This window comes from Cariama cristata, unplaced genomic scaffold (genome assembly GCF_000690535.1).
Source record: "Cariama cristata isolate BGI_N322 unplaced genomic scaffold, ASM69053v1 scaffold2272, whole genome shotgun sequence".
Lineage (NCBI taxonomy): Eukaryota > Metazoa > Chordata > Aves > Cariamiformes > Cariamidae > Cariama > Cariama cristata.
In genome coordinates this window covers 50,769-62,063 of record NW_009603028.1, presented here as the reverse complement: position 1 = coordinate 62,063, position 11,295 = coordinate 50,769, and the positions used below count along the sequence as shown (strand labels likewise).

Below are 11,295 nucleotides of genomic sequence, written 5' to 3'. Positions count from 1 at the left end.
CCTTTCTCCAGGGACAGGACTGAAACTTGGAATTAAATGACAAAGTCATAAACCTGATCTTACCCACGTAGTCGGAGGCCGCTGCTAATCCCCAGCTAAAACCCGTTTCTTTGAGTGAAACCGCTCTCCCCCAGTTGCGCTGCCTTACAGTTATGGAAAAGCACTTCTGAAGATGAAACTATTTCTGACTGTAGTATTTGAGTTTCAAACCAAAACGTGGGTGGTGAATTAAAACCACTCTTTGAACGTGGCACGGAGGAGCGTTAGGTACGCCGCTGCTCGGCAGCTCTGCTTTGCCTTTCATGAAGGCCATCGTCTGATGGGCAGAGACGGAGGGTGAAGTTTCCATTGCTCAGCCCCGGCTGTTTCACACCCACGCTTTGCACAAGCACGGGTCCCGTATCCTGCAGAAGGGCAGGGGGCTGGCGATGGTGTCGGCAAGGACTGGCCTGGAGGCTGCTAAATCAAATGGAAAAGTTGCCCTTGCCTTGATATTGAGCTCTGAAATGCTAGCTGGCTTGAAAAGCTGCCGAGAAGGTAGTGGGTGCTAGGAAGGGAGCGTGGAGGGAGGGGTTCCCCCCACCCCGGGGTTAGGGCTTGATATCGGACGTGCCGAGGGGATGCGAGCTCTTCTGTGGTGTGGCAAGGCACGGAGACCGAGCGGTGTTGGTCATCCTTCCCCAATGGAAACGGCACCAGGGACTTTGCTGGGGCTTGCCAGTGGGCTAGCAGCCTGGGCTGTGGTACCCAGGACCAGGGCTCCTGGGTTTGTGTCTCTGGCTCTCTCGCTGCTTTGCTGGGCCTGGGTGAGGATGAGGATGTCTGCAAGACCTGGCCATGTGTAATTGCACATAATTAGGCTAATTGGCACCCCGAAGCTGGCTGTGCCCACTGCTGGCACATCACTCAGCCTCGGCTCATTTCTTCTCTCCATCATAGTGCTCTGCGTTGTTCTGGTTGTGTTTTCTCTGGGGAAGTCCCTCTGTGCACACACATTCACTAACCATATGCCTTGCAACTGAACAAGGGGAAAAAGAAAAAAGAGAAAGAAAAAAAGGCAAACCACTGAACAAAACCCCAGCTCTTTTCACGGGGGGTCGATAGAAACCTGGCCTTTCTGACGGAGGTGGGGCTGGTGGTGGGAAATGTGCCTGCATCCTCAGCCCAGGCTGGCCATTGCACACAAAGGGGGTTGCTAGCATCTGCTCTTGCTTGTGGTATCTAAATCGAGATACCATCGAGGGCCCGTCGGCTGGTTAAAAGCGAATTCTACAAAACCCTGTGAATAGCTACAGAGTTTGCCTGCAAAAACTCCCAATCTGCCCTTCCTGAAATGAGAGCTTGACTTCTGCTTTGCAGCAAAGAAGGGTCTCTGGCCTCTTCCAACCCAGCCTGCCTTCTCATCCTTGCTGTTTAATATTGCTCTTTTTTCAACAGTTCAACTGTAGAGGTGGGGGAAGCTGGTTACTCATGTCAAAAGCATGGCAGGGTTTTATCCTGCTTACCTGCTTGCCCGAGAGCCTCTGTTACTTTTATTGAAGGGTTTGTCGAGAACCAGGGACCTCAATGATATCAACGTGAAGTGTTGGGTTGTGTTGCGTGACCCAGGCTTCCGTGCCTCTCTGTCCTGGATTTATCACTGGAGTCTTTCTTTGGATGTCAAAACCTGTTGGCAAAGGGGCATGAAGCATCTTGAAAGCACTCTGCCCTGCCCGCCCGAGGGATCGGGGAGGCTGTGGGAAGGCTGGAGGTACCATCCTCTGTCTGAGACAAGCTGAGAAATGGGTGAAAACTGTGAATCTGCTTGTTGGGAGCAATGCCACCAACGTCTGCTCAGGGTCAGGGTCTCAGCAGCCTGTGCATCTGGTCTTTGCCGTTGCTTGTGCTGTTCCTTAAGTGTTGGAGTAAATAGCTTGTAGAAAGGGGCCAGACTTTTCTGCTGGAACCCCTTGTGTGCTTTGAGTTGGCTGTTTGCGCTAGCGCTGCGAACTGGGTTTGTGCAAAAGTTGGACTCATTTAAATGAGCCAAAGGATGTCAGACATCTAGATTCCAGTGGAATTTGGTGAAAATAAGATGTGTACCTTCTCAGATAAAGTAGTTAACTGTTCTTACCGGAGTGTGAGATCCATTAGGAAAATGCTTTGTAAAATCTATCGGGAATGAAGCAAGCCGCTTTCTATAGAAGTGACTGTTGCACCCCAGAGAATGCAACGCGGACTTCTGTACCTGCTGTGGAAATGGATATGCTGATTTGGAAATGTAGTAAGGATTTTTTTGTTTGTTTGTTTTAAAGTTGTTTACAAAAGTCTTGGGGAATATTAGATGATGTGCGCTGGCACGGTTAGCTGTCATAATGCTAATTGCTTTAGGAAAATGGAAATATTTACCTGTACGTAGAACTGAATAGATTTGCAGGGTATATTTATTTAATACACTCCCTTGAGGCTATGCTTGGTATAATGAGTCTTCTGATGGGATTTGAATTGAACCAGACTAGAACCAACAAAGGAGGCTGCTGCAGCTCTGTCAGGTTTCAGAAACGCTTTCTGTGCAGCCACGCCTGTGTAGAACAGCTTTCCATGAAGATGTCAACGCTAATAATTCAGCATGGAAATACCTTGAAACCAACGGCAGCCTTGCTGTATGGTAAATGTACAGTTTGCTAAATTAAGCCTTTATGTCGCAGGACAAGTATGATCTCACCTAAGATGGAATTGCTTATTTCTATCTTTTTTAGGAAAGTCTGTCCCCTTTTTTTTTGTTTTTTCTTTTTTTCTTTCCCCCCACCCCCCAGAAAGTCTAGGAAATGCCACGCCACGCTACGCGGGCGCCTTGCTGTGGATTTTTGCTGATGGCCAATGTTTTAGCATCTTGCTTAGTGACATCCCGCCAGCGGGTGTGGGTCGGTGTCATTGACTGCTGTTGCTGGACCTGCTGCAAAATGGAGCATCTTTCTTGGGGTCTCCTATCAAGCAAGTATCAGAACATCTCTGTTTTGGGCAGAGGAAGTTTTCAGCCCTGATGAATCCAGAGAAAAGCTTGGACGAGGTGACCCTGAGTGTCTTCTAATGAGGAGAATGCAGCAGCGCTTTTACTGTCTGTTTGATTATGTCAAACCCTACACTCTTAGATCGAACTGCTTTTTTCAGTGCTTGAAGTTAGTGCTACGGACACTCTGGATGCTTTCTGTTCTGCATGGGGTCCGGAGTGGTTTCTAGAAGATCTGCTCTTCCTTTGGCAGCCTGGGGGGTTTATAAACCGAAGAGCTGCTGGCAGCACATGCTTTGCTGGGCGATTTCTCGCAGTGCCAGGCTTCCTTGCTCAGCTTGACCCCGGGTGCTCACACAAACAGGTTACTACTGCTCTTTGGAGAGCTGCAATGCTGGAGCTGCTTCCTACCCTGCATCGTAGCTGCAGAAAGCCCTAAACATGCGAGCAAGGGATGCCTTTGTCATTCCTCCTGGAAACCAGTGAGCGTGGCAGATACTGGTCTCTTCAGCAGGTAGCATTCCTCTGACAAATGGGTCTAAATATTACCGTTAGCTCTGGGGCTCCTACTGTAACCTGGCTGTGGCCAAAAAAGCAACGTGGCTGAGGGTGTGGGCACGTTATTCCTCAACCGGACCCCAAACCGTGCTGCGCTGTTCCCCGAGGCAGCAAGGTCTGAGTCCCAGTTTAAGGAAATCTCCCTCAAAAAAAAAAAAAAAAAAAGCAAAAAAAAAAAAAAGCTGCTTTTCTGTTCTCCAAGCCAGGATCCCGATTCCTGTGTGTTCTTCTTCCATACCAGAGGTCTCTGCTGCTGTCCTACTCCTGCGATTCACTCAGCTCAGAAGTTTGTACCTACTAGTCCTGTTCTAAGGATTAATAACCTTACAGATTGAGTTGCTTCTGTGACTGTCGCAGCCTCGCTTCTGCTTCAACTACGTCGTGACAGCTCCGTTGGTGTATATCCTTCGCTATTCAGCCCTCCAAGGACTGGCTCTGTGTGCAAACACAACAAACTGATGGAGCTTTATATGCTCTTTAAATGGATAATAACTGTCTGGATCCTTGAAGCACCTCTGAAGATTTCTTCCTAGTTGCTGAATAGGAAACTTAGTCCTGCAAAGCGCTGCATCGCCCCGGGTTACGCCTGCTCTCACAACTCAGTCTCCTTGTTTCTCTGCTGGAAGGAGCTTCAGTTGTTTATTTGCTTGGTGGCTTCCGAGGGCAGGGGTCACATCCTGCCCTTCCTTCGCTGAGGTGGGGTGACTCTGGCTGGGGAACCCGGGGATCCATCTGCTCTGTATCGACAGCATCTGCTGTGAGTGCTGACCCTTGCTCCTGGCTGGGGTCGAGAGGCTGTAGCATAGCAGAAAGGAAGTCTGGTGGTGGTTGGTCCTCTCCTCCTCCTTTTCCAGTTTCTTGAACCCCCTCAGCGTGCTGTGGTGGAGTTTGTGTTGAACCAAGCAGTGCTTAACCACACACGAAGCGCGTAGGCGTTGTCTCTTGAGCCACATTTGCTTTGATCCTCTCCAAACCTAACAAAAAGAAGTTTGACCATTACAAATGCTCCCAGTTCTCTTGCTGACGTTGGGCTAAATTGGGTCTTCAAACCCCAGGCACTAGAGGGGCTGCCACAGATGCGCACCCGGGGCTGGCTTCTCTGGGGATGCCCCAAAATAAAGGCAGTGACACCTTGGGCACGTGCTGTTCCCAAGCCCTGTGGCCATCGCTTTCAAGTCTTGGGGTCACTCTGGCTTTCACGTCTGCCGTATTCTGGGGTTGAGATCCTGGGTCTGATGGTCTGTGGGTCTCAGCAGCCAGTGTGTTCGTTTGGCAGCTTTCTCTTCTGGGCAAGATGCACGTTGTACCTTCTTTGAGCTGTGTGAGAGAAGGGGAAAAAGAAAAGGTGGTGATCTGGAATAACTTGCTTCCATCTCCTTTGGGATCTCACTTAGGAACTTTATTATTTACCTAGAGGTTAAAAGATCTTAGGTCCCAGCCCAGCTCCGTAAGCGTTAGCTGGGAGCTGTATCCCTCTGTGATACCTCAGACAGTCGTTTTCAAGAGTTCTTCTGCTGGTGGGTAGGGATGCTGGCACCCTGCTTCCCCCGTGCCGCATTCGGTGGCCTCTGAATCCTTTCAGAAGTATCATTTCAGGGATGGGGCTTTTTATCCATAGGGTGTTTGCTGGAGTGGTTTAGAGTACTGGGATTCCCATCTGGGCTGTTAAAAATGCCTTGGTTTATAGATTTCTGAGGGTGTAACGGTGTTGCTCAACTATTTGTTCTGCTTTATCCCAAGACCGGCACAAGGATGCATTCCAGCAGAAGAAAGCATTCCTTTTTTTTTGGAAATGAGTAATACTGTATGGAAACGATGACTCCTTAGTAATTAAAGAGAAATTATTTGATAACTTTTAGCACAGAGAAAGGTTTCCTTTTCCAGAGCTTCTGCTGGAAGGTTGCTCCCACCAAAGGGCCTGTTTTGGAGCCGGAGGTCCCTGTATCAGATTTACCTGGTCCTGAGGAGCTGTGCCACCACCATTGCTTATTTTGGTACCCACCAGGTCAGGAAGGGTCTGTAGCCATTGCATCAGTCAGAGTTTATTGTAGTGCATGGATGGGGGACAGCTGGCATCTACCTAAGATTTTTCCCTTTTGTGTAAGCGGGTAAATCCCAGCTGGAGAAGCCGATCTGCCTTTGTCTGACCCATGCCCAGATTTGCTCATGCTGGCTACCGAGCGCTCGAACGGGGCCGTACCTCAGCATGCACCAGGCTTTCGTGGTGCGGGTGGCCGTTCGGCAAGGGCCAGCTGTAGGGGTGCGAGAGCTGGTGAAGAGCTGATGCGGTTAAATTAAGGAGTTAAGAGCCAGAGCTGATGTTTTGAGGGGCTCCACACAAGGAAAGCGATGTTGAGGGCTCGGCACGTCAATGACTGCCAACCCCATGGCACACTCCGTCCTGATGGGTTTCTCACCATGGGCTTTCTGGTGTTCTCGTGGCTACCGGACCCTTCGGCTTTTGAACGTGCTGTGCACTGGTCAGCCTGGCCACAACCCTACACCAAGCCCTCTCCCACCGTGCAGGGTCCCTCCCGGCAGCCCAAGCACTGCCTTGTTGTTAGTCTGTGCTGGGGACTTAGGACTGCGTGCAAGTCTCTCCATTTTCTCTCTGTTGATTTTTAATAAATTTCTTTGTGTAGCTTTGGTTCCCAAAAGGCACTTGCGGGTAGCTTTTTAATTTAAGTTTGTTTTTTTTTTTTTTTTTTTAGATGGATTGAACGATGGAAGGGAAATGCATTTCTCTGCAGGAAAGCAGGATTGCCTGAAGTAGGGAATGTATATTTACTTGTAGTTGTGGAGATGAAAAGTTGTTAGATCCCCAGTCTTATTTAAAGCAGTTCTTTAGGGGTGACTCAGTTCTGCAAAAAACGCTAACAATTGAGCGGTTGCCTGAATGACCTACTGCACAATAATGCTGGTCGTTTGCTGACATCAAACCAACGGCATGATATTAATAATGCACTTTTTTTTTTTTTTCCCTCCCATACCCTGGAGATCTAGTTTGGATCCACTTTATTTGCTTCCTTTCTCAGAATATTGCAGATCTTCCTATAAACAATCCGTGAGTCCAAAAGGTCTGACTCGAAGCCCAGGGTTCACCTGCAAGCGAGTGGTGCTTGCTCCTCCGACGCACGGCTGGAGCTTGCAGTCCGTGGCAGGCTGTTTGCAGGTTTTAGTATTGCCATTTAGCGAGAGATGCGTGGGTTGGTGCTTTCTTCTTGTCTGCTCTGTTGTGGGTTGGTTTTGCTTACCAACAAATGTACTCCAGTAAAAACCATAATGAAAAAACAGCTCTAAAGATGCTTTCTGCACGTACAGCTTACTCCAGGTCAGGAGAAAAACGAGCTGTATTGATAAAAGCACCTCGGGCTATGCAGTTGTGGCTTTACCCGTGGGATGAAGTGGTAGAGAGCTCTTGGTGCACGCGGAGTAGGATGGGGCAACCTTCGCAAACCAAAGAGCCTTAAGTTCAATTTTGGCTGGTTTTGCTATTGTTGTTTATTCCTGTCTTTACAGGAACAGGGAATGAGCTGGGACTTGGAAAGAGATGTGCCAGAATACCCTGTGAGTGGGAGGGGTGGGCTTGGAGTCGTTCGTAGCTCTCTGAGCTGCACGAGGGGTTGAGGATGGGCGCTGTGACAAACCTCATGGTTTTGTGAATTCCTGCCTAGTCCAGGCAGAAAAGCCTCCGGGGATTAAGTGCTCAATTTCAGGACTGGAAATCCCAAATGGAGATGATCTTGAATTTGAAAACACCCTTTTCATGCCACAGGCCTGTAGTGTCTTCCCTGGCTGAAGAAGGCAGCCTGTGCACCGTAGTGCCAAGCATCATGTACCCGTCCATCCGCAGCCCTCTGAGATGAGCTGTGCAAGGAGGTTTTCTTTGTTCTGGAAATCCATGGGAGTGGTGCCGATGCTTGCAGAGGGCTTTCTCCCTTTTTTCTTTTTCTCTTTTTTTGCTGCTGAATTTGGAAATTGCCTTTACTCCCTCTTCTGTTTGTCGGGGCTGCAAAGGTTTTCTCCTCAGCTTCCTGTGGTTCTTGCAAGCTAAATAACGAGCTGTGTACGCGTGTATGAATCGGTTCCTATCCAAGCAGTGGGAGTCATTAAGGGAAAGGGCGTTTAGGTTTCTGTTTAGTGACACAAAGACAATGTCAAAGTTGACGGAGCCCCAAATTTGCCCCCAATACACTCCTTCCCTGTCTTGTTATACCGTGCTGTCCCACTCTTGAGTGTTTGCAGGGAGTTTGTAAGTGGCCTGTGCTGTTCCCTCTGGGTATTTCACTGAGAAAAAGATGCTGAAACGGGACTGATGCGAATCGATTTTGTAGCTGTGGTCAACAGCTGTTGCGGTGGAAAAGGGAGAGGGTTATGATGGTTATGGTCCTCCCTTCCCAAGCACTCATCCTTCCACTTGGAGGGAGGCTGGAGATGAGGTCCTTTTGTTCCTCTTGCCTTCTTCCTCATGGGAACCCAATGCCTTGGATGCTGGAAGATTTACAGCCCCAGCACCTCTGCCCTCTTCCCGACACGGACAACCTACACCAAGTCATCCGTTCTCAGCATCATGCAGATCTGGCTCCGGCTGAGGTACGGCATCCCAGGACAACAAGTATTTCCATGGGAGCCTTGGTGGATGAGGGGAGGTGTCAGTGTCCATGGTTCCCCTTGTCAGAGCAGCCTTTGAGGAGTTCGCACCCCTGGGCAGATGTTGCTGTCACACCGACCGGGATATTCTCAGAACCGGTGTGCGCTTGCAGCTATGGGTACGTGCCCACGAGAAGCTCTCATCCCACTGTTTTACCAGAGATGTTTCCTTAGTTTTTTTTTCCTACTGTGTTCTGGCTAGCAATATTGTGCTGGTTTTATTGCCGTTAGGCATTCAGCGGAAACGTTCTGTGTGGCCTTTGGCAGCTTTGCGTTGTCCCTGAGCTCCATTAAGCTCCATTAGAGGCATTCGTTCCTACGCCAGGAGCAGTTTTGCGGCACAGTTAAGTGCTGGCCCTGCAGACAGTGGATTTCTGAAAGGGTGTCGCTCCTGTGATGTCAGGAATCCAAGGCTTGGAAACACTGGGATTCCTGTTTACCATCTGTTTCCATGGCCCTTCCCTAATAGACCTCTCCTCCTCCAGAATTCAAGGATCTTTTAATCAAAACTGTTTGGCTTGCGGTGGGAGGGAGGAAATCCCAAATTGTGGAGGAGATGGTGACATTTCTTGACCTTTTCCGTGTGTATCTCGGAGACAAACACACTCTAATGAGTGTGCGTATGCTTATGTTTGTAGGTTTAGTCTTTGGGCTTTTTTTCCTAACGCAGGCACTCGGCGAGATGCTAGGTTACGCATTTCTCTGCGACTATCGAGATAAACTTTGGAAACCCTTTGGGGGGACAGTGCGTTAGCTAATCTGACCCACAGACGGCTGTATACAGGGAAGTAGCTTACTAAGTGTTTCCAGATATGCTCTTCTTGAGAACCCGCATCTCACTTTGCTTGGAAAACTGCGTGTTGCAGTTTTGAGTCGTTTGGTTCAGAGTCGTGCCACAGACCCATCTGCCGATGCAAGAACTCTTACAACGTCGTCCTTTCCTCCGAAGGGAGTTTTGAGTGTGCAGCCGATTCCCTTGCCGTTGGTGCTGCCGAGAAACGCTCGATAAGCTAGCTTTCTTATCATACGGTGTTAGTTGTGGCTCATCTTCTCCTCCTTGCTCATGAAAAATATTACAGCAGTCCCATGCAGAAATGTCTGCTGGAGCATGATCTACAACTGAGCAATACTTTCAGAATTGAGTGACTCTCGGTTTGGGGTGCTCGTTGTGTGACTTGTGAGATTACTCAAAAGAGCCTGGCATTTAGAAAGTGGATTTTTTTTCAGTGGCTTCTGAAAAATCGAGCCATAAAACTGGTGCCACTTGGGAAATCATTGGTCTGGTATGCGTATTTAGTACACGTTAAAGCCTGGGGAAACGTCAGTTCTTGCGACTCCATCAAGAAAACTTGATCAAGACTGATAGCATCAGAAATGAGGTCAGTAGATGGTTTGATGACACTTAAAATACAAAGATTACATGAAAGTAGCACACAATATGATGCAACATTTTTCCCTTAGGGTGAGCTGTCTTTCTCTCCCTCTTTCTGCTATGTCCTGTGACAGATGTACACCGACTGCACGGTTGCTTTCCAGCAGCGTGCAAAGCAGCGTTCCCTTTCCTGCTGCTTCCCTGGCTATGCACTGGTCCCGAATGGACAAATCTGCTTTTTGACCTCGCAGTTGTGCAATTGGGCTCATTTTCCTCTGTGCTCTTGGGAAAGGTGGCTGGGGCACCACAGCTTGAGCTGTGACTGATTGGAGTTTAAAAGCAGCTCCTTCCCCTTAAGTTGAAGAGGCAAAGCTGCTGTAGCTGAGGCTGGAGCAGTCTTGTTATCTTCTGTAGGCTGGGCAAAGAGGGAGATCCTGGAACATGGATTTGCCGTGGTGTTTGCACCGCTGCTTGAGAAATCCTCTTGTAGCACAAGGGCTCGTCGCTGCCGCAGTGTATCGCAGACCAAAGCGTGCCTTTCATTCCCGGACAGAGTTGCAAAGGAAAGCCTTTCTTCTTTCGAGCTCTGAGCATCGCCTCTTCAAAACAAACTTTAAATGGGGGAGACTGACGGCCTGAGGCTTGTATTCTTGCTGGGGAGAATAAGAGGTTTAGTGCCCTTGATGCTGGAGCTTTTTCTGGGTTTTTTGTCATGAAGTGTGCTGGGAAACCCTTAACGAAATGCCTTGAGTGTCCTCAGGGATGCAGGTCTTTTCTTGGGACCAGTTCATCTGCCAGCAGCACGACAGCTCGGAGGGTATGAGCCTGGTGGGTGCTGGGTGGGAAGCAGCCAGCCAGGATCAGACCTGGAGCCAGAAAAATCAAAACTATTTTCTCAGCCTGTGGTTTCCTCCAGAGGGGGAATCTCCTGTCTGTGCCGCAGAAAGCGTATGAGGCTCTTGCTTTTGCCTGATCTGAGGGAGAGGAGGACAAAGTCCTTTGGGAAAGAGACCGCTCTTGATGAATGAGAAGACTTTCTCCACGGTAACATCTGAATGGAGGGGGTTTCTGAGTGAAAGCTGTTACTGCGACGTGCTGGGGAGGCAGGCAGTGAGCTGCTAGGTAGGGCTGGGGCTCTGTGCCTGCCTCGCAGGGAGGAAGATGCTGTCTGCCCCTCGGGCAGCAGGGAAGGCACTTGGGGCAGGCTTCGGCTAATTTACCCTTTCACATGTCACGTATGCATTTTGCAGGTGGTTTCATCCCAACATCAGCGGAATTGAGGCAGAGAAGCTGCTCCTGACCAGGGGTGTCCATGGCAGCTTTCTGGCTCGACCCAGTAAGAGCAACCCAGGAGATTTCACTCTCTCGGTCAGGTAAGCAGCCAGCAGCAGACGAGAAGTGGAGGAAGGGGCTGTCTCGAACTCTCCAGCACACCCTGCTCCGATTAACGGATGTGCAAGGGGAGAGATGCTGCACAGAGGTGTCCTCTCTGGTACCACTTGAAGTGGAAGGGTGACTGAACTCTCCCCATCGCTGCAGAGTCTGGGCTAAAAGCCACGCGCTGCTTCCCCCAGCCGGTTTGTTCATCCCTGTGGGTTGCACATATCCCTGTCCTGCCAGGGTTGGCTCTGTGCCAGTGGCATGTGTTTCCAGAGGCGTTGTTGCCAGAGGAGGGAAAAGATAACAAGGTATTTTCTGGGGAGGGTATGTTCAATCCCAGCAGGAA

General features: G+C 49.5%; 1 protein-coding gene across 1 annotated transcript in view; it reads left to right on the top strand.

The window, feature by feature from the left end:
* Positions 1–10,819: 10,819 nt before the first annotated feature.
* Positions 10,820–11,295, top strand: part of LOC104157593 (tyrosine-protein phosphatase non-receptor type 11-like) — a gene marked incomplete at its 5' end in the record, with an annotated part of 21,168 nt that continues 20,692 nt past the window's right edge. The window contains one exon of the mRNA XM_009694995.1: positions 10,820–10,942. Coding sequence (XP_009693297.1) covers positions 10,820–10,942 — 123 coding nt within the window. The remainder of the gene's footprint in view (positions 10,943–11,295) is intronic.